Consider the following 26,303-nt stretch of genomic DNA (forward strand, 5'->3'; position numbering starts at 1 on the left):
GAGCAGATATACCCAACGAAACCAGGTGACGACCAAATGGGATTTCCCCGATCACGGATATAACAGTACTCTAAGAGTACTCTAAGAGGAAAGTTGAAACAGGTTGTTTTTTGGGAGCAACTGCAATATTATGACTGTATAAATTAATAAATTACACTACTGTGTAAAGTAATAGTATCACTGTAATAGTAACACTGATCCTACTGTAACTGCTCAGAGCAATATATGTGAGGTGACGGTATATGTGTGTGGCGGGAGGCAGGGGAAAGAAATGCCTCAAAAATTGTGTTGTGGCATTTGAATTCCAGGCTCAGATCGGGGTTTGTGGCCTTTATCTGGAGTGTGGCTTCACAGGTCATAGACGTTAATATCATTCACTCTTTTGGGAGTAATGCTGCGATACTGTAGACCAACACGAGGCCTTTTAGACTAAACCTTTGTCCAGAGTTTCACACAATAAATAGAATTTCTCTCATCGGTGCCATTGAATACCAGAGTGACGATGTCGGCTGGTCAGGTTGTGATCTTTTCAAAGCCAAAGAAGTCCAAGAAAACCTTCAGTTTTATTTTGGAATGTTTGGAGTGTTTTGTGACTGGAGAAGTTCATCGTTCAGCCTGGTTGCAGTGTAGTTCTATGGTTGGGCGGTGTTTGCGGCTGTGGGTGGGGTTTCCTACGCCGCAACTAACGGCGGTTCTCATCCTGAAGTAGGGCTGCACGATTAAGGATGAAATGATAATCATGATTATTTTATTCAATACTGTGATCACCATTATTGATCATGATTATTGATCCATTTGGGAAACAGAATTATTTTATGGCACTTTCTAAATCAACAGAAAACTGCCATCACAATAATAATAATGTATTTTATAAACCTTGAAATAAAAAAGTGTTTTAACTGACTTCAAGACTACACCTACAAACAAAACATAAAAGAATGAAAATATTTGAAAACACATACACAATAAATACATTTTGCTCGCATTCTGTAATTGTTTATGGTTATTGCGACCAGAAATTATAATTCAGGAATTTATTTTCTTTCATCCAGTTGTCTTCTGGAAACACTTGTTTTTTTGTCAAACATAATTAAGTTTAATAGTCACAAAATATTAGCTTGCCGACAGGAAGAGCCCGACCTGTGAACGACGCCATCACTAGCAATGCAATGCCATCATGTCAGCTGTTTTAGGATCTGAGCAGCGTCTCTTAAAAACAGTGTAGTATCATCAGCGAACTGGTTGATGATGATTTGATTGTAAGCAACAGAGACGCCTTGTGATCCACTGATACTAATACGAGAAGCAAGAAGAAATGCTTCAAATCATCTGTTGACAAAACAACAGCTGATGTCACAGACCCTACGTCCATTTTGTTCTACAGTCTTTGGTTTGGATGGGAACAAAGTTGTACAAACAGCAAGAAGCAGAGCTGTGCCGTTCTCTAGAGAGTTATGAAATAACGGTAACATGCAGAAGACTGGACAACAGCAGGTTGACAAACATCAACATGACTCCAAAACTTATTTTGACAGTAAAGTTATATACAGATGAAGGGAAAATTACTATAAAAATATGTCATATACACAAATGTACCACAGCATGGAAAGGCAAATACGTACAGTGTTTATGAACTATGTGATAAAAACATTGAATATTCAGTTCAGTTTTTAGAGAGAGTATACTACACCTCCTCCATCTGACACAGAAACACGGAGGAACCAGAGCACAACTTAAATCCAGGGTGGAGTGGTTCAGTGAATGTGGTGTAGAAGGTGTGGAGGTGTCTCTGTGTGTCAGAGGAAACTGAGTAGAAGGACAGAGTGCCAGCAGGCCAGTCCAGATACACTCCTACTCTGTGACGAGCAGAGGACGGAGGGAGATTTATGTCTGTTCCACTGTCATTGTACCAGGCAGAGCAATGATCATTAGAACAAGACAGACTCCAGGACTTGTCATTCAATCCAAGACAGCAGTCATCACTGCTTCTGATTCCTCTGTATGTCATTCCTATTTCAACCCTTCCTTCCCTCTCTACCTCCCAGTAGCAGCGTCCAGTCAGACCTTCTCTACACAACACCTGTTTCCAGATGTCAAATCTCTCTGTGTGATCAGGGCGTGGCTGCTCCTCTTCAACCTTCATCACCTTCCTGTTGTTGTCAGACAGACAGATTTTTTTGTGTGCTGTGTTTGGGTCCAGTGTGAGTTTAACACCATCTGGTGGAGAACAAGACACAATACAGCAACAGTTTATAATCTAACAAGTTCAAGTTCAAGTTCAAGATTGTCCATTTATCAGCAGTGTGATGAAGACACATGATGTCCACCATCATCTTCATTCTCAGTAGGATCTGAATGGATGGATGTCCCGTACTGCTGTGTGGAGGGACTTTCCATCTCAATAGTTGATAAATAGTAATGAATCACACTAAACAGACACTTACACTTCCTCAGCCCTGGTTTTAGCCTCCACGCTCCACCGTGCTCCACCCTGGGAAGAACAGTCAGAGCAGAACGTTCTCTTAGATCAGGGAAACATGGACATTAAGAAGCTCCCGTATCCATCGTTTCCCATCATACATCAGTCATAAGTGCTGTCTAACAACAAAGCACGTTCCCCAGCATCCCAGTATGATTGACCATATGGTTGTAGAGCATCCTCCTTGTAGAAGAGCTTGTCAGGGAGTGTCCGCTGGTCTCTACATACCTGAGAGTGTCCAGTCTCCAGCGTGGGTCCTCCAGGGCAGCAGAGTGCAGCCTCACTCCTGCCTCTCCTGGGTGGTTGTAGCTCAGGTCCAGCTCTCTCAGATGGGACGGGTTGGAGCTCAGAGCTGAGGCCAGAGAAGCCACGCCCTCCTGTGTGAGCAGACAACCTGACAAGCTGCAAACACAACATGAAGCACAGGTGTCAACATCAGGAAAACGGTTACTACAGCAACAGACACTGACACATAATACAATGAGATGGAATATTTATTTGAAATTATTTTGGAAGCAGTATGCGAGCCCTGTGGTAGCAGGATGCGATGACATGGAGGGAGGAGTTGTTCCCCCTTACAACGTCATTATTAAAAGACAGATGTCATTCAGAAAAAACTGACCACTGATTGACCAATCAGTCAATATTCTATAGAGCCGTGTAATAATATCAGTCAAGTAGTTGTATGGGTGATTTAAAAATGTAAGATCATGCAGACACATATATGTTCCATGTTCTAAAACACTTTGTCAGAAGGACTTTCATGTAACAGGATCATTATTTGATTTCAATTCATGATCCAGTTGGTTCGAGCGGTGGAGTACCACTGACCTGAGAGTGTCCAGTGCACAGTGTGGACTCCCCAGTCCAGCAGAGAGCAGCTTCACTCCTGAATCCTGCAGATCGTTGGTGCTCAGGTCCAGTTCTCTCAGACGAGAGGAGTTGGAGCTGAGAACTGAGGCCAGAGCTTCACAGCTTCTCTCTGACAGATTACAGCCTCTCAGCCTGCACACACACACACACACACACACACACACACACACACACACACACACACACACACACACACACACACACACACACACACACACACACACACACACACACACACACACACACATTTAGGGACTTATATCTTCAGAGAATGTGTTTTCATACAGGTCACATGAGGTAGATTGTACATTAAATACAATTTAACATAATTAATAATAATACATCTACAAAGACATGATTATGAGAATGGACTCATGGATCTATGATTTGGCTTCAGAACACCTGGATTATGCAGCTTCACATTATGTTGAGTCCTTTTGTAGGAGCCAATTGATGTATTGCCTTTGACCATTGAATACCTTTATTTTTTGATTACTCTGGACATTAAGTTTCTTGGAGTTGTTTTTGTGTTACAATGAACATGGTGGATGAAGACAAATACCCCATTAGGTCCCACAGTGGTTATTAAAATAACATTTCATGGGAAAGTAACCATTTAAAATAACCACGAAACCTTTGTTTTATTCCAATTTCACGTCTCTTCCATTATATTCTCCTGGATAATTGGTAGTTTTGACATTGTCTGTTTTGCTGTTCTTCATTCCATGTCTATCTTCCTCACTCTGCACCGATTGCTCTCCTAGCCATCCTGGAAGGAGGATCCCTCTCTCAAGTCCCTTCTCAAGGTTCCTTTATGTTTCTGTCTGGGATTCTGGGAATTTTTTCCTGGTCCGTAATTTAGGGTTGAGGGGGTCGTCATCTAACTGTCCTTTGAATGTGAGGATGTAAAGGTCTGTGAGACTGTAACTGTGATGGAAGCTGTGACTTTTTGGAACGTTGTTCAATTACATTGTTTGGAAAAAGGCTGTGGTTAAACTGTACGAGCTATCTAAGAGATATGGAATAAATAAATTGTTTTGACAAATGATCATTACCCTGATATGATTATTATATTCATTAATGTTATGATTTAGAATAATGATGTATATGTATTATATGCATTGTGTAAATGAAGTTATATTACCTGTATTTAATAGTGTATATTGACATAGTGCTTTACAGTAAACATGTATACAAATCTCAATATGATTGGAATATTTCGGTCAAGGTTGAGTAACACTGACCTGAGAGTGTCCAGTGCACAGTGTGGACTCCCCAGTCCAGCAGAGAGCAGCTTCACTCCTGAATCCTGCAGATCATTGGTGCTCAGGTCCAGCTCTCTCAGACGAGAGGAGTTGGAGCTGAGAACTGAGGCCAGAGCTTCACAGCTTCTCTCTGACAGATTACAGCCTCTCAGCCTGCACACACACACACACACACACACACACACACACACACACACACACACACACGCACACACACGCACACACACGCACACACACACAGACACACACACACACACACACACACACACACACACACACACACACACACACACACACACAAAGATTAATACTTTTTTTTATATTAGATTTACACACATATTAACTTCTAATATCTCATCGGTTGTCAAACAGTGTGCACTTCATATATGTATGTTATCTGTGCACCTACAGAGATGTTTTGGAGTCTTTGACCATGGGCAGCAGCCTCTGAAGAGCCACCTCTGAGGCAGAGTATTTCTTCAGGTCAAACACTTCCAGCTCCTCTTCTGATGACAGTAAGATGAAGACCAGAGCTGACCACTGAGCAGGGGAGAGGTTCACTGTGGAGAGACTTCCTGATCTCAGGTAATGTTGGATCTCCTCCTCTAGAGAACGGTCATTCAGCTCATTCAGACAGTGGAACAGGTTGATGCTTCTTTCTGGAGAGAGATTCTCACTGAACTTCTCCTTGATGTAACGCACTGTTTTCTGATTGGTCACTGAGGTACTTCCTGTCTGTTCCAGCAGGCCTGTTAGGAGCAGCTGATTGGTCTCCAGGGAAAGGCCCAATAGGAAGCGAAGGAACAAGTCCAGGTGTCCATTGCCACTCTGCAAGGCCTTGTCCACAGCACTCTGGTAGAGGGATAAGTCAGGTTTCTTTTTCTTTCCCTTAGATAACGTTGATGTTGGTTGTGGTTTTGACAGCACATTGACACCGGTGCTGGTGAATGTCAGAAAGACATGAACAGCAGCCAGAAACTCCTGGATGCTCAGATGGACAAAGCAGAACACCTTGTCCTGGTAAAGCCACAACTCCTCTTTAATGATCTGGGTGAAGACTCCCGAGTACACTGAGGCTGCTCTGACATCAATGCCACACTCTGCCAGGTCTGTTTCATAGAAGATCAGGTTTCCTTTCTCCAGCTGCTCAAAGGCCAGTTTTCCCAGGGACAGAATGATCTTCTTGCTCTCTGTATTCCAGTGTGGATCTGTCCCAGATCCTCCATGATACTTGACATTACCCTGTATGGACTGAACCAGCAGGAAGTGGATGTACATCTCAGTCAGGGTCTTGGGCATCGCTCCTCTCTGGGCTGTTGTCAGGACGTGATCCAGAACTGTAGCAGTGATCCAACAGAAGACTGGGATGTGACACATGATGTGGAGGCTGCGTGATGCCTTGATGCGGGAGATGATGGTGTCAGCCTGCTCCTCCTCTCTGAATCTCTTCCTGAAGTATTCCTCCTTCTGTGGGTCGCTGAAGCCTCTCACCTCTGTCACCATGTCCACACACTCAGGAGGGATCTGATTGGCTGCTGCAGGTCGTGTGGTTATCCAGAGGCGAGCAGAGGGAAGCAGGTTGCCCTTGATGAGGTTTGTCAGCAGAACGTCCACTGAGGTGGACGCTGTGACATCAGTCCACAGCTCATTGTTCTGGAAGTCCAGAGGAAGTCGACACTCATCCAGACCGTCCAAGATGAACACAACTTGGAAGTTGTCGTAGCTGCAGATTCCTGATTCCTTGGTTTCAATAAAGAAGTGATGAACAAGTTCCACCAAACTGAACTGTTTCCCTTTCAGCAAGTTCAGCTCTCTGAAGGTAAATGGAAATGTGAAGTGTATGTCCTGGTTGGCTTTGTCTTCAGCCCAGTCCAGAGTGAACTTGTGTGTTAACACTGTTTTACCAATGCCAGCCACGCCCGTTGTCATCAGTGTTCTGATGGGTTGATCTTGTCCAGGTAAGGGTTTAAAGATGTCTTGACATTTGATTACTGTTTCTTGTGTCACTGTTTTCCTGGAAGCTGCTTCAATCAGTCTGACCTCATGTTCCTGGTTGACCTCCTCACCCCCTCCCTCTGTGATGTAGAGCTCTGTGTAGATCTGGTTCAGAAGTGTTGGTTGTCCTGCTTTAGCGATTCCCTCGTACAAACACTGGAACTTCTCCTTTAGATGAGACTTCAGTTTACGTCGGCAGACAGGAACAAGATTTACTGAATGAACAAACAACATAGAACATCAATGAGTAGATGTCATTGTCAATGAGAATAATGTCAATATTTCCTGCTAAATGTATAAAACTCACAAACCCATGTTGTCTATTTAGCTCATCACAGTTGGAACAAGCAGACTGACTGACTGTATGGGTGTGATGTGGGGGTTAACTGTGCAGTTGGTCATAAATCTGCAGCTTTACTGATATTAACATGTTCCACCATGATTACCAACATGTAGCTTTACTGGCTTATTAGTAGCAGACCATTCTACTCTGATATGGAGGTGGAGAAATATCCCAAAGGTACTAGTACTATGATAAATCTCCCAATAAAAAGGTATTAGTAGTTCCATAAATCTCCCATTAAAAAGGTACTAGAACTACTATAAATCTCTGACTGTCTCTTAGCGACTGTATCCTAGCGACTGTCTCCTAGCGACTGTCTCCTAGCGACTGTCTCTTAGCGACTGTCTCCTAGCGACTGTCTCCTGGATATATCTCTGAACTCTACATGTAGAGAACTGGTAGAGCTCTCATTTTCTTCTCAGAAACAGTTGTACTAATAAAGCAGAGAACCAGAGTGGAATGTTCCTTTAAATGTGTGAATCACAGTCTCTTACTGCTCTGCAGAGAGTCAGCCACATCCTCCTGCTTCATCCTCCTCAGGAAGTGCAGTGTGATGTTCACAACTCCCTCTCTGGCGCTCCTCCTCTGCTCCTCTTCCTCACCGTCCACCTCATCATCCTCTTCCTCCCTCTGCCTCTCTGAGCATTGTGGGTCATCTGGACTCAGAACCTTCCGGAGCCTCTTCAGCTCCTCCTTCACAAAGGTGACCATGTTGTCCTCCAGCAGCTGGAACAGAAGAACATCAGTGAGAACTTTACTGTCCTGGATTCACATCCAACTGGTGTGAAGAGGAAGCATGGAGACCATCAGCACCACAACACATGCTGCTTCATGTCATTTGGAGCTTGTTGGACATTTACACACCAGGAATAAGGAGTCCAGGTCTGTTTGATGCTGCTGTCCAGACGGACCACTGGTGACCTCTGAACTCTGCTGGTCTCTGTGGAGAACACACACACACACACACACACACACACACACACACACACACACACACACACACACACACACACACACACAGTTAGAGGTGATGGGACTGAAAAACGACCCGAGATTTGACTCACAGAGCGACCCATCACACGACTCCTTTTCCCAAATACATATTCACACTCCACCTCCTTTGATACGGTGCTATCCTTGGCTGTTTTCACCTTTCTTTTCCTCTCCATTTCACTGTGGTTCACAATCAACACAGTTGTTTGCTCAGTTGCACTCCCATCAATGAAAACAAGGCGGTATTCACCAGTCGTGTTCCTCAAAACTGACGTACAAGTTCAAGTTTAGAGGGGTCCCTCGTGCAGCCCCAGCCACACCTTTTTTTTTGACACATTTGGATCCTACCACACAAATATTTATAGACAGAATTCAACATTTGAACAAATGGAAATATGCCTTAATAAGTATAAAACATTAATACAACTAAAAATACAATTCATCATAAATAAGCAACTGACGGGATTAGTCATTTTAAAACAACGTCCCACAATGCATCAGGGCAGGTTGGCATGGTTGCAGCAGTTGATATCAATATCCAATATCACTGGAAGCTTGAATTCAGTGCACTACACGTTATTTTAATGTTGAAGCAGTAATTTATATATTTCTACTGAACAACATGGATATACACAATAATTTAAAAAGTGCCAACAAAAGCCCTCCCTGTCACTGACGTTGTGCTTTAATGCTGTTTCTGACCAATTCATTTCCTCCTGACTTGTTCCCCCTGCTCAGTAGAGAATGATGAACATCTCCTCTGTTTCCATCATCTGTTTGAAAGTCCTACCTCTTCTCCCTGGAGGGGCGGCCATCTTTGAAGTCAATAGGAATTACCATAGACCTGTCACTCTTCATGGAGACACAGCTGGGTTCAGGACAGTCTGCTCTCTCCTGATGGAATCTACCAGATAAACAATAATAACCATCTGGACGTTAGGATTTGAGGATGTTTAGCTGTTGTATTTGATCAACTATTTGATAAATCCTCACCTCTGCTCCGTAGAATGATCTACATCTTTAAACACCAAAGGTATATCCATAGATTGGTCACTCTTGATGGAGACCCCACTGGGTGCAGGACCCTCTGGACTCTCCTGCTGCTCTGGGCTTCAACACAACACACACACAGCTTTTCCTCAGACTAATGAAGGTGTAGTGACATCACTGCTGAGCTCTGAGATGGACAACAGTCCCAGACGCTCTGAAATCCTCATCTTACCTCTTAGCTTTGCCATTTTCTCCAGACGGAGTTGTTTGTTTTTCTCTCTCCTCAGACACATTCATAGTTGACGGCAGACCTTTAAATTCAGACAGCATGATGATGTCACAGTGTTTCACTTAACCACAGGTGGTCAAAGTCCGACCCGCAGGCCAAACAGGTTCCGCAACAACATTTAAACAGAAAGAGTTTACTACAAGCTCTGCATGTTATTCATCACAACACACTTTGCACTTCAAACCAATAACAACAATACCTGCATTTGTAAGTGATGAGAACAAGCTTTGTATTTCTCCCCAATCAGATGCAGCGAACAGCACGTTTCACTGATCACATTGAATGAGGGATGAATATTGATCATCGCTCCTCCAGTTTCACAGCATTTAACTCAAACTGAATGATTTACAGTCTCCAAGAAGTCACCGTTCATCCATTGTGTCCAAACAGAAACACACTTTTCTTGACCTTGGCTCATGTGACCATGTGGTGGTCTCTCTCTCCCAGTCCATGAAGTGGTTCTGTCTCTCTCGCTGGTCTATCATCTCTGCTTTGAGATTCTCTCGCTTGTGTTGATGTTTCTTTGTTCCAGTCTTCACTCTTTGCATCTCAAGCATTCCTTTCTATTCTCTACAAGTTAGAAAGGAATGACTTCCTGCAACACCAGATTGTTTGAGATTTCCTGTAAATCTCACCTCTTTCAGTAAGACAGGCAGATAGACGGGTATATCATAAGTGAGACATGATCAGTAAGGCAGGTATGTAAGCAGTGACACAGGTACATGTATTTTACATATAAAGCTTGAAACTAAGGTAATTTCCTTCTCCGACCTGGTGTTCTACATGAAGCGGATGCAGATCAAATGTTTTTCAGTCCAACCTGTGGAACCTCTTCAAATAGAAGGTAAATGATCAACAAGAACCAACGTCACATTCTAGCTTTCTTCAAAAATACATGAGCTCATACAAATATAGTGTCGGGAGCTGTGTTCCTACCTCACCCTTCATACGTCCACTGTTCCCTGGTAGGTTCCAGTCCGTTGAATCCACTGAGACATTTGACCTTCTTGATGTGTAGCGAGAAGACGCTGCTGTTCCTCCACAGCCCGTCCTGGCTGCTTGTGTTCATTTGTTCCTCCTCAGTAAAACTTTCCTTCTCAAGTGTCATCACATGAGTTTGAAGTCAAACCGGTCCAACCAGGAACCGGGAACCAACTCCCACATCAGCGAGTGCAGACGGACTGTGTGTACAGCAAGTGTTGCACAGCAGCTAACTGAGCGGTAGGTCCAGCTCACACTGAGAAGGTGTGAACGCAGGTGGAGATATGGCTCCATCTCTAAACCTCAGTGAGCAGGTACAACGACGCTGGATTCACCCTCCAAAGCACAGGCAACTTGACCCTCCTGCATTTTAAATGTTGTGGAACATTGATATTGTTGTGGATCTGTCAAGCCAATTAAAACCAATCAAAAAAGACATATGTCGCTGAAATTAAATCAAATCACATCAAATGTGATAACGATTTATATATATGTGCAGCATACCATCCCCCCCCCGGAATCTCCCTATTTAACAAATACCTTTTTGACCATCTCCAAGTACAGATCAACCGCTACCAAGCCCAGAAAGGGGGTTCTGCTGATGGAGACCTGAACGCCACAACATGATGTGAGCCTGATACAATTAATATAATTATATAATTATAGAACCCAGAATCACGAGGCGCCGCCCCTGTGTGAGCACCTTGTGTCGATTCTGCACATTTTAGTATTTTTAGAGCTTATAGAGCTTATTGTGTGTAATCACCGGGTGTCATGACATTTCACTGCATATATGTATGACCGTATGTATATGTATGTGACAAATAACCTCTTGAACTTGATATAGTGGATGCTACTGGCAACAGTCACATCTTCAGACACCTTCCCTGTACCTCAACCCCACCCCTTCACTGTACCTCAACCCCACCCCTTCACTGTACCTCAACCCCACCCCTTCACTGTACCTCAACCCCACCCCTTCACTTTACCTCAACCCCACCACTCCTCAGAGAAACAACCCTGACCGTGTGGTCAACAAAACAGGCAAAGAGCTGGTGCATCTCTGTGGCTCCTTAGGCCTGTCCATGCTTCATGGTGCGGTCAGAGGGGAGTCTCTAGGGAGGTTCACCTACTGTTCAGCTCTTGACTATCGTAGTTGACTGTGTTCACTGACCTGGACCCCTTCTCTACATATTCAATATTTTTCACAAATCAGCCAATAAAGGTCTTATTAAAAATAGCTCTGTGGTATCTTGGTATTTTGCCGTCAGGTAACTGAGACCAACTCCTGGTTTGTTCACCTTTTATTAACCGTCTTCAGCAACATGTGGCGCGGCCGTAACATGCCAGGCTGGCTATCAGTACAACACATGACAGAGAGGGCGAAGGAGCATTTACTCAAGATAGAGTCACTCTACTGGCGAAGTCATATAATTGCACTCTATCACATCCCTCTCTTCTTCGCTCTTGCTTTTCTGTCCTTTAGTTAACCAATGAAAATAATAATACACCACAGCATTTTCTTTCCCATCTAGCCAATAACATATAAACTTATATATACATATATATTAGCTTGCTGTACCCTGCTTCCTTTTTATAAACGTATGTTTCCATCACAATGTCAGAACACCTTTTATTTCTTCCGAACACTTTGTTATTTACTTTTCTTTATTTTATTTATTCATTCAAACACTCATCTCCCCCTTAAGGAGACTAGGGTACATTCTTGCCCCTAAAGGCATCCACTTTATGTGGAGTAGTCTTTCAAATGGTTTGGAGGACGTTGGTCCCTCCTTAATCTGCGCAATCCGTCGGCTGATGTACCCCCTGGTGCAGTATCCTCCTGGGTCACCACTGGCACAGCACTGTCCTCTCTTCGGTGAGAACTTGCGCCCTCCAGTGCAGATGGTGGACTGGGTTCTGTTATGTCGTCCCCTGTAGTCCTGGACACTGGTGTAGGCAGCTCCCCTTCCTGCCTGCTGAACAGCTGATCGACATGTCGCCTGACCACTTTTCCATCCCCCAGCAACACAGTATATGAAACTGGTCCTGTTAACTCCTGCACTCGTCCATGTATCCATTTAGGTCCATATCCAAAGTTCTTAGTGTAGACAGAGTCACCTTCCTCAAAGTTGCGATGTTTGGCGTGCCTGTCATGGTAGTTTTTCTGACTTGTTTGTTTTGACTCGACCTTTTGTTTTAAATCTGGGTGCATCAAGTCAAGTGTACACCTCACCTTCCTTCCCATCATCGTCTCAGCTGGTGACAATCCAGTAGTCGACTGTGGAGTGATGCGATAGCTAAACAAAGCCCTATCCACCCTTGTCTCTATTGTCCCAGCTGTGCTCTTCTTCATCAGCTCCTTTAATGTTTGCACCGCCCTCTCTGCTAGACCATTAGATGAGGGGCTCCAGGGAAGTGTTTCAAAGAGTTTGTGTCCGGGGTGGAAGGGGTCAGCCACAATCTAACCTCAGGGTCCTTGAGGCATACAGGCATACAGGCATATATATATATATATATATATACATATATATATATATATACATATATATATATATATATATATATATATATATATATATATATATGTATATATATATATATATATATATATATATATATATATATATATATATATATATATACACACACACACACACTTCTTTTTGGATACAGATTATGAATATTTTCTTTGGATATACTGACTTAAATTTTGACTTGATTTTATTTCATTTGAGCAGAATTTTTTTTTTTTGTTTGTATACTTCTAGTTCTATTTCTGTTTTTATACTATTTTATTTTATACGGTGCACTGCCTCTGTAGGCACTGCCACTTTACATTTCACTGCATACCTGTATGCATGTGATGAATAAAAATCTTGAATCTTGAATCTACATTAATGAACTAGTGGTGTTATTGGAACAATCTTCAGCCCTGCAGGCCACACCCTCAGCAAGAAGGTCATCTGCTCTATGCAGATGACCTTGTGTTGCTGTCACCCACAGAGCAGAGTCTGCACAAGCCTCTGGATCTGCTGGAGTAATACTGCGACAACTGGGCCCTGCAAGTAAACTCTTCAAGAAAAAGCCCAGTTCTCAGGAAAACAGACACATGTTCACCTTCGAAACACCGCACCAGAACACACCCTGTCCTATGATGACCTCAGTGCCTCTGAAAACTTTGGTCCGGTAGTGAATGCACTGAAAGAGGCCCGTAGAGCCGTGTGGTCAGTGTAGGACAGGCCAGTGTAGGACAGGTGTGGTCAGTGTAGGACAGGTGTGGTCATTGTCGGACAGGCGTGGTCAGTGTAAGACAGGCGTGGTCATTGTAGGACAGGCCAGTGCAGGACAGGTGTGGTCAGTGCAGGACAGGTGTGGTCGGTGTAAGACAGGTGTGGTCATTGTAAGACAGGTGTGGTCAGGGAATGGATGGGTGTGGTCATTGTAGGACAGGTGAGGTCAGTGTAGAACAGGTGTGGTCATTGTAGGAAAGATGTGGTCATTGTAGGACAAGTGAAGTCAGTGTAGAACAGGTGTGGTCAGTGTCGGACAGGTGAGGTAGAGACAGATGCACTTTCTACTGCATCATTCACGCACTGTGTGATGAAGTTAAGATGGCCGTGCTCCTTGGGGGAGGGACACACAGCTCCCCCAGCCGGACGCTCCATCTTAGAGTGTCATCAACTGAGCTGTGACCTGCCCTCTACATACTGGTACATTTTATTTATTATAGAGAGAGAGAGAGATTTTAGATTTTTTTAAAAACGATTAATTGAACAAACATCCAAAACAGCGTTTTGAGTTTGAAACAATAAGAGGAAGTGAGAACATACACAAGAGAATAAATAATCATGAAGTACATAGGATAAACAACAAAATAATGAGTAGTATTATTGTTGATAGTAGAATTAAATGAATAAAATAAATAAACAAACACATTAATAGGGAGGGGGCTACAAATAGCCAAAAAAATAAAATAAATCGTCAAATCTTTAAACAGACAAAATATACGTAACATTATAATAAACATAATATATAAATGCCTCTCCTTGTTTGTGCAGTTTTACTGCTTGTATATTATTGCACATATGTGTGAGTTGGTATGTGAGTGAGTGGATAGTAGTAGTAGTGTAGTACGATGAATGTCAAAAACACATACAACTGTGATCACTGTTATTTAACTACTAGTAGTTAGTGATGCACGACTCATGCACGACTCATCTGTAGCGAACAAATCCTTTAAATGACCTGGGAGTGAAAAGAGTGAATCTTAGACTCAAAATCTTGAAATGTTCACTGAACTGAAGTAAAGTACAAGGAAAAAAAAGTCTCTGCATTTGTTAAAATTCATCTTGATTGTTACTTATTCACTCTTTGCATTCCACCGTTATAATATTCTTGACAGAATTCAAGTATTCTCGGGAGAGTTCCATTCACAACTCAGAGCCGAAACCGACTCCTCCATCGTTCAGGAAGTCCTCCCTCGCTCACCGTGCGTCACACCGACTGAACCGAAAAACCAACAAAGAGTCGGACGAACGCAACGACAAGAGGGTCAAAGCTTTCATCACGACCAGTAGTCGTGAAAGTTGTTCTGCTGTCTCTAACTCTACTCGTGCTGCTTGTTCCTAGACAATGTTTGGCTGTGGCTGTGACATTAAAGCCGCTTTAATACAGAGATCCCTCAATACTGCCCTGAAGAAGAGCCGTCGACATCACGGCTTTGCCTTTTGACACTGAACCAAACCAAGACAGTATAATGCTGCCCCCGTGTGTGATTTGAGGGAGCATGCTGGCTGTCCGGATCAGAGGCGTGATCATGGGGCGCCACGTCCAACTCAACAGAGCCAGCCCCCTGCGGCGCGACGTATAACATACCTGCCAGGTAGCGGACATCCATGATCTGGAGTGATCAATAGCTGATCACCTGGTTTCCACTGGCGATGGAAGCCCTTCTTTTATGACCGGTATTAATGATTCATATTTCATTATATTATTATACAAGTAATAACCTGGAGCCGCACCCCAATCACCGGACCATCCACACCACGTGCGCAACCGGGTTCAAATCTTCCGCCTGCTTCCTCGCTACAAGCACCAAACAACCTCCGTGCAATTAGAAAAAAACAACTTTCATATCAATCCAGGGTTTTTTATTTACGCCACTTAAGTGCCATATTCCAGAGAAAACGGCACCGTCACTGCAGTGCAAAACTCGAGACTGGCAGGCAGCTGCAGCGGACATGAGACATCCGGCTGTAATGTGGTCGCAGAGGACGGCAAAAAGTTTAAATAGTTTGACTTTTTTGACCTCAAATGCCGTGTACCGTGGCTGTTGCCGGTGTTCTCTGCTGGGCTGCACCGTGTTGTCGTCTACTAACATGTTGGGTTTGCCGTTTGGACTAAATCGCAAATGACGTCATGTGATTTGTCGGTACATTAGCGAAGCAGCGTTGCCGTGCTGGCGTTTGAAGAGACGACGTGTGTCTCCTTCAAAGGGATGAATGAATGGTCTTCCACCGTAGCTTTCAGAAGAAGCCATTCAACACCAGGTTTTCCCTTTAATGAGCTCGGCCTGAGAACCTTGCCCGCACGCCTCGCCAGGCGGCATCGTCTTGAGCTGCTTTATCCACAACACCGATCCCCAGTCTCTCTCTCTTTATGTTTTCATTCTTTACGTACGTAGCTCCGGGGCAGGGCCGTGTGTGCAGCCGTCCTGTGGGATCACGTGATGTGTTTGTCATGAAGTAGAGCAGATATACCCAACGAGACCAGGTGATGACCCAATGGGATTTCCCCGATCACGGATATAACAGTACTCTAAGAGTACTCTAAGAGGAAAGTTGAAACAGGTTGTTTTTTGGGAGCAACTGGAATATTATGACTGTATAAATTAATAAATTACACTACTGTGTAAAGTAAAAATATCACTGTAATCGTAACACTGATCCTACTGTAACTGCTCAGAGCAATATATGTGAGGTGACGGTATGTGTGTGTGGCGGGAGGCAGGGGAAAGAAATGCCTCAAAAATTGTGTTGTGGCATTTGAATTCCAGGCTCAGATCGGGGTTTCTGGCCTTTATCTGGAGTGTGGCTTCACAGGTCATAGACGTTAATATCATTCACTCTTTTAGGAGTAATGCTGCGATACTGTAGACCAACACGAGGCCTTTTAGACTAAACCTTTGTCCAGAGTTTCACACAATAAATAGAATTTCTCTCATCGGTGCCATTGAATACCAGAGTGACGGTGTCGGCTGGTCAGGTTGTGATCTTTACAAAGCCAAAGAAGTCCAAGAAAACCTTCAGTTTTATTTTGGAATGTTTGGAGTGTTTTGTGACTGGAGAAGTTCATCGTTCAGCCTGGTTGCAGTGTAGTTCTATGGTTGGGCGGTGTTTGCGGCTGTGGGTGGGGTTTCCTACGCCGCAACTAACGGCGGTTCTCATCCTGAAGTAGGGCTGCACGATTAAGGATGAAATGATAATCATGATTATTTTACACAAAACTGTGATCACGATTATTGATCCATTTGGGAAACATAATTATTTTATGGCACTTTCTAAATCAACAGAAAACTGCCTTCACAATAATAATGTATTTTATAAACCTTGAAATAAAAAAGTGTTTTAACTGACTTCAGGACTACACCTACTAACAAAACATAAAATAATGAAAATATTTGAAAACACATACACAATAAATACATTTTGCTTGCATTCTGTAATTGTTTATGGTTATTGCGACCAGAAATTATAATTCAGGATTTATTTTCTTTCATCCAGTTGTCTTCTGGAGACACTTGTTTTTTTGTCAAACATAATAAAGTTTAATAGCCACAAAATATTAGCTTGCCGACAGGAAGAGCCCGACCTGTGAACGACGCCATCACTAGCAATGCAATGCCATCATGTGAGCTGTTGGGGACGTCATTCACACACGCAAGCGTTGTGGCGATGATAAAAAATACAGTTTTTTTATTAAATTATTCCACAATAACGGACAGATATGGATCAAACTTGGACGACGGCATGTTGGGGCCGCACCCAATCCACATTTTATTCAGCTTGTCCGTTGACTGCGTCGGATCCATGACATCCACAGAAGAGCGACGTCAGGTTTTCATGAACAAAAGCAGCAGAGGCTGGAGCCCCAATAATAAGTGAAATAGACAAAGGTCGACAAGACAAAGAAATAAGGTCAAATAAAGGTGAAGAAAAGCTCACATCAAGGTGTGTTCCTCCCATGTGTTGATCATTCTGCCCTTTCTCCTAAAATGTCAGACATCGCTCGATTCCTATTTCAACTCGTTGTATTTTTTACTATTAGTGTTGTTGTCGCCTCTAATGTCCTGATATTTGTGGCCCCCCCCCCGTCTGCCTTGTCAGGAAACTGGATCAACGTCTTAATCGCCCTGAGACGAGCGCCGCTGCAGTGCAGGCACAAGTACACACACACACACACACACACACACACACACACACACACACACACACACGTACATACTTTTTGGCAGCTCATTAACAGCCCACGATCCAGCGCCAAAGGGAATAACTGCATGTAGATGAGCTGTGTGTGTGTGCGAGCCACCTGGACAGACAGGAGGACATCTCTGTTGCATGTTCAGAGGAATTAAGGTGCATTATGAGCTGCTGAAGGGGAGAACGGAGGCAGCGCTGACGACTGAGACTGTGTGTGTGAGTGCACAGGATGATCCTGATACAGAATGATAGTGCACAGAACACTGCTCCATCATTAACACAACAGATGACTTGGATTCCTCATCAACTGTTTCATCCAATTTATTTTAAAAAGGTGAATTAATAATTAGAATTATATAATTATAAGTAAGTAACTTCATTCTTTACTGGTATATTACTCATTTCAGAAATGGGGAAATCTTTAATATCCATGAATTATCACAGTGATGAGTTGAAGTAAAGACCTGCAGCTTGAATATCCCATAATATTTCCCAAAGGGGCTCTGAGCAGCGTCTCTTTAAAACAGCGTAGTATCATCAGCGAACTGGTTGATGATGATTTGATTGTAAGCAACAGAGATGCCTTGTGATCCACTGATACTAATATGAGAAGCAAGAAGAAATGCTTCAAATCATCTGCTGACAAAACAACAGCTGATGTCACAGGCCCTACGTCCATTTTGTTCTACAGTCTTTGGTTTGGACGGGAACAAAGTTGTACAAACAGCAAGAAGCAGAGCTGTGCCGTTCTCTAGAGAGTTATGAAATAACGGTAACATGCAGAAGACTGGATAACAGCAGGTTGACAAACATCAACATGACTCCAAAACTTATTTTGACAGTAAAGTTATATACAGATGAAGGGAAAATTACTATAAAAATATGTCACATACACAAATGTACTACAGCATGGAAAGGCAAATACGTACAGTGTTTATGATCTATGTGATAAAAACATTGAATATTCAGTTCAGCTTTTAGAGAGAGGATACTACACCTCCTGCATCTGACACAGAGACACGGAGGAACCAGAGAACAAACTGAATCCAGCGTGGAGTGGATAAATGAATGTGGTGTAGAAGGTGTGGAGGTGTCTCAGTGTGTCAGAGGAAACTGAGTAGAAGGACAGAGTGCCAGCAGACCAGTCCAGATACACTCCTACTCTGTGACGAGCAGAGGGAGGAGGGAGATCCAAGTCTGTTCCACTGTTATTGTACCAGGCAGAGCAATGATCATTAGAACAAGACAGAATCCAGGACTTGTCATTCAATCCAAAACAGCAGTCATCACTGCTTCTGATTCCTCTGTATGTCATTCCTATTTCAACCCTTCCTTCCCTCTCTACCTCCCAGTAGCAGCGTCCAGTCAGACCTTCTCTACACAACACCTGTTTCCAGATGTCAAATATCTCTCTGTGATCAGGGCGTGGCTGCTCCTCTTCAACCTTCATCACCTTCCTGTTGTTGTCAGACAGACAGAGTTGTCTGTGTGCTGTGTTTGGGTCCAGTGTGAGTTTAACACCATCTGGTGGAGAACAAGACACAATACAGCAACAGTTTATAATCTAACATCCCTGTTTGGTTCATATATTGTGGATTCATCAACAGACAGATTGTCCATTTATCAGCAGTGTGATGAAGACACATGATGTCCACCATCATCTTCATTCTCAGTAGGATCTGAATGGAGGGACTTTCCATCTAAATAGATGATAAATAGTATTGAATCACACTAAACAGACACTTACACTTCCTCAGCCCTGGTTTCAGCCTCCACGCTTCACCGTGCTCCACCCTGGGAAGAACACAGTCAGAGCAGAACATTCTCTTAGATCAGGGAAACATGGACATTAAGAAGCTCCCGTATCCATCGTTTCCCATCATACATCAGTCATATGTGCTGTCTAACAACAAAGCATGTTCCCCAGCATCCCAGTATGATTGACCACATGGTTGTAGAGCGTCCTCCTTGTAGAAGAGCTTGTCAGGGAGTGTCAGCTGGTCTCTACATACTTGAGAGTGTCCAGTCTCCAGCGTGGGTCCTCCAGGCCAGCAGAGAGCAGCCTCACTCCTGCCTCTCCTGGGTGGTTGTAGCTCAGGTCCAGCTCTCTCAGATGGGACGGGTTGGAGCTCAGAGCTGAGGCCAGAGAAGCCACGCCCTCCTGTGTGAGCAGACAACCTGACAAGCTGCAAACACAACATGAAGCACAAGGTGTCAAGAAAATGGTTACTATGGCAACCGATACATAACACAATGAGATGGAATATTGATTTGAAATTATTTCAGAAGCAGTATGCCAGCGCCGTGCACGCGGGAAGTGAACACATCCAAGGAGGAGTTGTTCCCTCTTACAACGTCATTATTCACAGACAGACGTCAGTATTCATAAATAACTGACCACTGATTGACCAATAAGTCAATATTCCATAGAGCCGTGTAATCATATCAGTCAAGTAGTTTAATGGGTGATTTAAAAACGTAAGATCATGCAGACATATAAAGTACACATGTTCCAAAACACTTTTTCAGAAGGACCTTCATGAAAAAACATCATTATTTGATGTCCATTCATGATCCAGTTGGTTCGAGCGGTGGAGTAACACTGACCTGAGAGTGTCCAGTGCACAGTGTGGACTCCCCAGTCCAGCAGAGAGCAGCTTCACTCCTGAATCCTGCAGATCATTGGTGCTCAGGTCCAGCTCTCTCAGACGAGAGGAGTTGGAGCTGAGAACTGAGGCCAGAGCTTCACAGCATCTCTCTGACAGATTACAGCCTCTCAGCCTGCACACGCACACACACACACACACACACACACACACACACACACACACACACACACACACACACACACACACATACACACACACACACACACACACACACACACACACACACACACACACACACACACACACACACACACACTCAGGGACTTATATCTTAAGCGAATGTGTTTTCATACACGTCACATACGGTAGATTGTACATTAAATACAATTTAATAGAATTTATAATCATAATACATCTACAAAGACATGATTGTGAGAATGGACTCATCATTGTATAATTGCGCTTCAGAACACCTGGATTATGCAGCTTCAAATTATGTTGAGTCCTTTTGTAGGAACCAAAAAGTAGATTGTTTTGTTCTAACCTACAGTTAATTTATTTGACTGAAGAGTAATAAAGCAGTGATCAGTCAGATCAAAGCTCAGGAGTTCAAGCGGGTCGTCTAGTAAGCAGAAGGTTGCTGGTTCCATCCCAAGCTCCTCCTGGTGGCGTACTGATGTGTCCTTGAGCAAGACACTTAAACCTCTAACTGCTCCCCGGGCGCCTCTACATGGCAGCCCGCTGCTCCTAGATATGTCAGATACTAGGATGGGTAAATGCAGAGAAATTAGGAATTTCCCCGTTGTGGGACTGATAAGGGTTTATATATATATTTTTAAAAAGTATATTCACAATATGTATGCATGCACTAATGACACTGTGAGTTAGCTCCCTCTGCAGGCTGCTGGAGGAGCAAAGGAACACACCTGAACTCATTTCAGTTCAGGTGCGGCTGCATTGGGAGCATTGAGCACACACACATACAGATACTCAGAGCTCCTTGGTTTGAATTACAGACTTATTTTGTTTTACAATCTTGGCTATGGAATAAAAGCATTGATTACCTTTATTTTTAAACTACTCTGGACATTCAGTTTATTGGAGTTGTTTTTGTATTACAATGAACATGGTGCATGAAGACAAATCCCCCATTTGGTGCCAAAGTGGTTATTATAAGAACATTTCATGGAAAAATAACCATAACCATTGAAATAACCATATAAAATAATGACACCTTTGTTTTATTCAAATTTCACGTCTCTTCCAATATATTCTCATGGATAATTGGTAGTTTTGACATTGTCTGTTTTGCTGTTCTTTATTCCATGTCTATCTTCCTCACTCTGCACCGATTGCTCTCCTAGCCATCCTGGAAGGAGGATCCCTCTCTCAAGTCCCTTCTCAAGGTTCCTTTATGTTTCTGTCTGGGATTTTAGAATTTTTTCCTGATCCTTTATTTAGGGTTGGGGGGGTCGTCATCTAACTGTCCTTTGAATGTGAGGATGTAAAGGTCTGTGATACTGTAACTGTGATGGAAGATGTGACTCTTGAGAACGTTGTTTAATTATATTGTTTGGAAAAAGGCTGTGGTTCAACCGTACAAGCTATCTCAGAGATATGGAATAAATAAATTGTTTTAACTAATAATGATAACACTGATATGATTATTATATTTATTAATGTTATATTTAGAATAATAATGTTTACATATATTACATGTATTTCTTCTAATAAAGTTGTGTTAACTATATTTTAAGTGTATATTGACATAGAAATGTATAGTTAACATGAATACAAATCTCAAAATGATTGAAATATTTCGTCAAGGTTGAGTAACACTGACCTGAGAGTGTCCAGTGCACAGTGTGGACTCCCCAGTCCAGCAGAGAGCAGCTTCACTCCTGAATCCTGCAGATCATTGTTGCTCAGGTCCAGCTCTCTCAGACGAGAGGAGTTGGAGCTGAGAACTGAGGCCAGAGCTTCACAGCTTCTCTCTGACAGATTACAGCATCTCAGCCTGCACATCAACATGCACACAGATAAATATATAGTTTGATATTATATAGACACAGATATCAACTTCAAATATCTCATCAGATGTCAAACAGTGTACAGTTAATATATGTATGTTATCTGTGCACCTACAGAGAAGTTTTGGAGGCTTTGACCACGGGCAGCAGCCTCAGAAGAGCCTCCTCTGAAGCAAAGTATTTCTTCAGGTCAAACACTTCCAGCTCCTCTTCTGATGACAGTAAGATGAAAACCAGAGCTGACCACTGAGCAGGGGAGAGGTTCACTGTGGAGAGACTTCCTGATCTCAGGTGATGTTGGATCTCCTCCACTAGAGAACGGTCATTCAGCTCATTCAGACAGTGGAACAGGTTGATGCTTCTTTCTGGAGAGAGATTCTCACTGAACTTCTCCTTGATGTAACGCACTGTTTTCTGATTGGTCACTGAGGTACTTCCTGTCTGTTCCAGCAGGCCTGTTAGGAGCAGCTGATTGGTCTCCAGGGAAAGGCCCAATAAGAAGCGTAGGAACAAGTCCAGGTGTCCATTGACACTCTGCAAGGCCTTGTCCACAGCGCTCTGATAGAGGGAGTATAAGTCAGGTTTCTTGTTCTTTCCCTTCGATAACTTTGATGTTGGTTGTGGTTTTGACAGCAGATTGACACCGGTGCTGGTGAATGTCAGAAAGACATAAACAGCAGCCAGAAACTCCTGGATGCTCAGATGGACAAAGCAGAACACCTTGTCCTGGTAAAGCCCACACTCCTCGTTAAAGATTTGGGTGAAGACTCCTGAGTACACTGAGGCTGCTCTGACATCAATGCCACACTCTGCCAGGTCTGCTTCATAGAAGATCAGGTTTCCTTTCTCCAGCTGCTCAAAGGCCAGTTTTCCCAGGGACAGAATGATCTTCTTGCTCTCTGTATTCCAGTGTGGATCTGTCCCAGATCCTCCATGATACTTGACATTCCCCTGTATGGACTGAACCAGCAGGAAGTGGATGTACATCTCAGTCAGGGTCTTGGGGATCTCTCCTTTCTGGGCTGTTGTCAGGACGTGATCCAGAACTGTAGCAGTGATCCAACAGAAGACTGGGATGTGACACATGATGTGGAGGCTGCGTGATGCCTTGATGTGGGAGATGATGGTGTCAGCCTGCTCCTCCTCTCTGAATCTCTTCCTGAAGTATTCCTCCTTCTGTGGGTCGCTGAAGCCTCTCACCTCTGTGGCCATGGCCACACACTCAGGAGGGATCTGATTGGCTGCTGCAGGTCGTGTGGTTATCCAGAGGCGAGCAGAGGGAAGCAGGTTGCCCTTGATGAGGTTTGTCAGCAGAACGTCCACTGAGGTGGACGCTGTGATATCAGTCCACATCTCATTGTTCTGGAAGTCCAGAGGAAGTCGACACTCATCCAGACCGTCCAGGATGAACACAACTTGGAACTTGTCGAAGCTGCAGATTCCTGATTGTTTGGTTTCAATAAAGAAGTGATGAACAAGTTCCACCAAACTAAACTGTTTCCCTTTCAGCAAGTTCAGCTCTCTGAATGTGAATAGAAATGTGAAGTGTATGTCCTGGTTGGCTTTGTCTTCAGCCCAGTCCAGAGTGAACTTGTGTGTTAACACTGTTTTACCAATGCCAGCCACGCCCGTTGTCATCAGTGTTCTGATTGGTTGATCTTGTCCAGGTAAGGGTTTAAAGATGTCTTGACATTTGATTACTGTTTCTTCTGTCACTGTTTTCCTGGAAGCTGCTTCAATCAGTCTGACCTCATGTTCCTGGTTGACCTCCTCACCCCCTCCCTCTGTGATGTAGAGCTCTGTGTAGATCTGGTTCAGAAGTGTTGGTTGTCCTACTTTAGCGATTCCCTCGTACAAACACTGGAACTTCTCCTTCAGATGAGACTTCAGTTTACGTCGGCAGACAGGAACAAGATTTACTGAATGAAGAAACAACAGAGAACATCAAGGAGTAGATGTTATTGTCAATGAGAATTATGTCAATATTTCCTGCTAAATGTGTACAACTCACAAACCCATGTTGTCTATTTAGCTCATCACAGTTGGAACAAGCAGACTGACTGACTGTATGTGTGTGATGTGGAGGTTAACTGTGCAATTGGTCATAAATCTGCAGCTTTACTGATGTTAACATGTTCCACCATGATTACTAAAATGTAGTTAATCTCCCATTAAAAAGGTACTAGTACTACTATAAATCTCCAATTAAAAGGTACTATTATCAGTCTAAAAGAGTAGACACCCTCTATGTTGCTTCAATTTTGATCATATATTATTCCACTGGAAACAACATTAAAGTTACTTCCTAGACTCCGCGACTGTCTCCTAACAACTGTCTTCTAGCGAATGTGCCCTAGCGACTGTCTCCGAGCCACTCTGTCCGAGCGACTGTCTCCTTGCGACTGTCTCCTTACTCCTTACTCCCCTACTGTCTCCTGACAACTGTCTCCTCGCCACTGTCTCCTTGCGACTGTATCCTAGCGACTGTGTCCTAGCGACTGTCTCCGAGCGACTGTCTCCTAGGGACTGTCTCCTAGTGACTGTGTCCAAGCGACTGTATCCTAGCGACTGTCTCCTAGTGACTGTCTCCTGGAAATATCTCCGAACTCTACATGTAGAGAACTGGTAGAGCTCTCATTTTCTTCTCAGAAACAGTTGTACTAATAAAGCAGAGAACCAGAGTGGAATGTTCCTTTAAATGTGTGAATCACAGTCTCTTACTGCTCTGCAGAGAGTCAGCCACATCCTCCTGCTTCATCCTCCTCAGGAAGTGCAGTGTGATGTTCACAACTCCCTCTCTGGCGCTCCTCCTCTGCTCCTCTTCCTCACCGTCCACCTCATCATCCTCTTCCTCCCTCTGCCTCTCTGAGCATTGTGGGTCATCTGCACTCAGAACCCTCCGGAGCCTCTTCAGCTCCTCCTTCACAAAGGTGACCATGTTGTCCTCCAGCAGCTGGAACAGAAGAACATCAGTGAGAACTTTACTGTCCTGGATTCACATCCCACTGGTGTGAAGAGGAAGCATGGAGACCATCAGCACCACAACACATGCTGCTTCATGTCATTTGGAGCTTGTTGGACATTTACACACCAGGAATAAGGAGTCCAGGTCTGTTTGATGCTGCTGTCCAGACGGACCACTGGTGACCTCTGACCTCTGCTGGTCTCTGTGGAGAACACACACACACACACACACACACACACACACACACACACACACACACACACTCAGTTGACACTCTTGAATTTGACAGAGGTTGAAGGTTCTGATGGGACTGAAAAACGACCCGGGACTTGACTCACAGAGACCCACCACACGAGTCCTGTTCCCAAATACATATTCACACTCCACCTCCTTTGATACGGTGCTATCCTTGGCTGTTTTCACCTTTTCCATCTCCATTCCTCTCCATTTCACTGTGGTTCACAATCAACACAGTTGTTTGCGTACAAGTTCAGGTTAAGAGGGGTCACTCGTGCAGCACCAGCCACACCTTTTTATTTGACACATTTCGATCCTACCACACAAATATTCATAGATAGAATTCAACATTTGAACAAATGGAAACATGCCTTAATAAGTAAAAAACATTAATAAAACTAAAAATACAATTCATCATAAACGTCCCACAATGCATCAGGGCAGGTTGGCATGGTTGCAGCAGTTGATATCAATATCCAATATCACTGGAAGCTTGAATTCAGTGCACTACAGGTTATTTTAAAGTTGAAGCAGTAATTTATAAATTTCTACTTAACTACATGGATATACACAATAATTTAAAAAGTGCCAACAAAAGCCCTCCCTGTCACTGATGTTGTGCTTTAACGCTGGTTCTGACCAATTCATTTCCTCCTGACTTGTTCCCTCTGCTCAGTAGAGAATGATAACAACCATCTCCTCTGTTTCCATCATCTGTTTGAAAGTCCTACCTCTCCTCCCTGGAGGGGCGGCCATCTTTGAAGTGAATAGGA

General features: G+C 43.5%; 1 protein-coding gene across 1 annotated transcript; it reads right to left on the minus strand.

Annotated features, from left to right (window-relative positions):
- Nucleotides 1–1,252: 1,252 nt before the first annotated feature.
- LOC307242793 (protein NLRC3-like) lies at nucleotides 1,253–25,141 on the minus strand. The gene is given in 10 exon segments (XM_080017372.1): nucleotides 1,253–2,217; nucleotides 2,445–2,491; nucleotides 2,708–2,881; nucleotides 3,311–3,484; nucleotides 4,597–4,720; nucleotide 20,353; nucleotides 20,356–20,470; nucleotides 22,142–22,315; nucleotides 22,444–24,247; nucleotides 25,050–25,141. Coding segments are annotated over 10 exon segments (3,183 nt in total). The 5' UTR covers nucleotides 25,087–25,141; the 3' UTR covers nucleotides 1,253–1,684.
- Nucleotides 25,142–26,303: the final 1,162 nt, after the last annotated feature.

The sequence above is a fragment of the Zeus faber genome, assembly GCF_960531495.2.
Source record: "Zeus faber genome assembly, chromosome: 17".
NCBI lineage: Eukaryota > Metazoa > Chordata > Actinopteri > Zeiformes > Zeidae > Zeus > Zeus faber.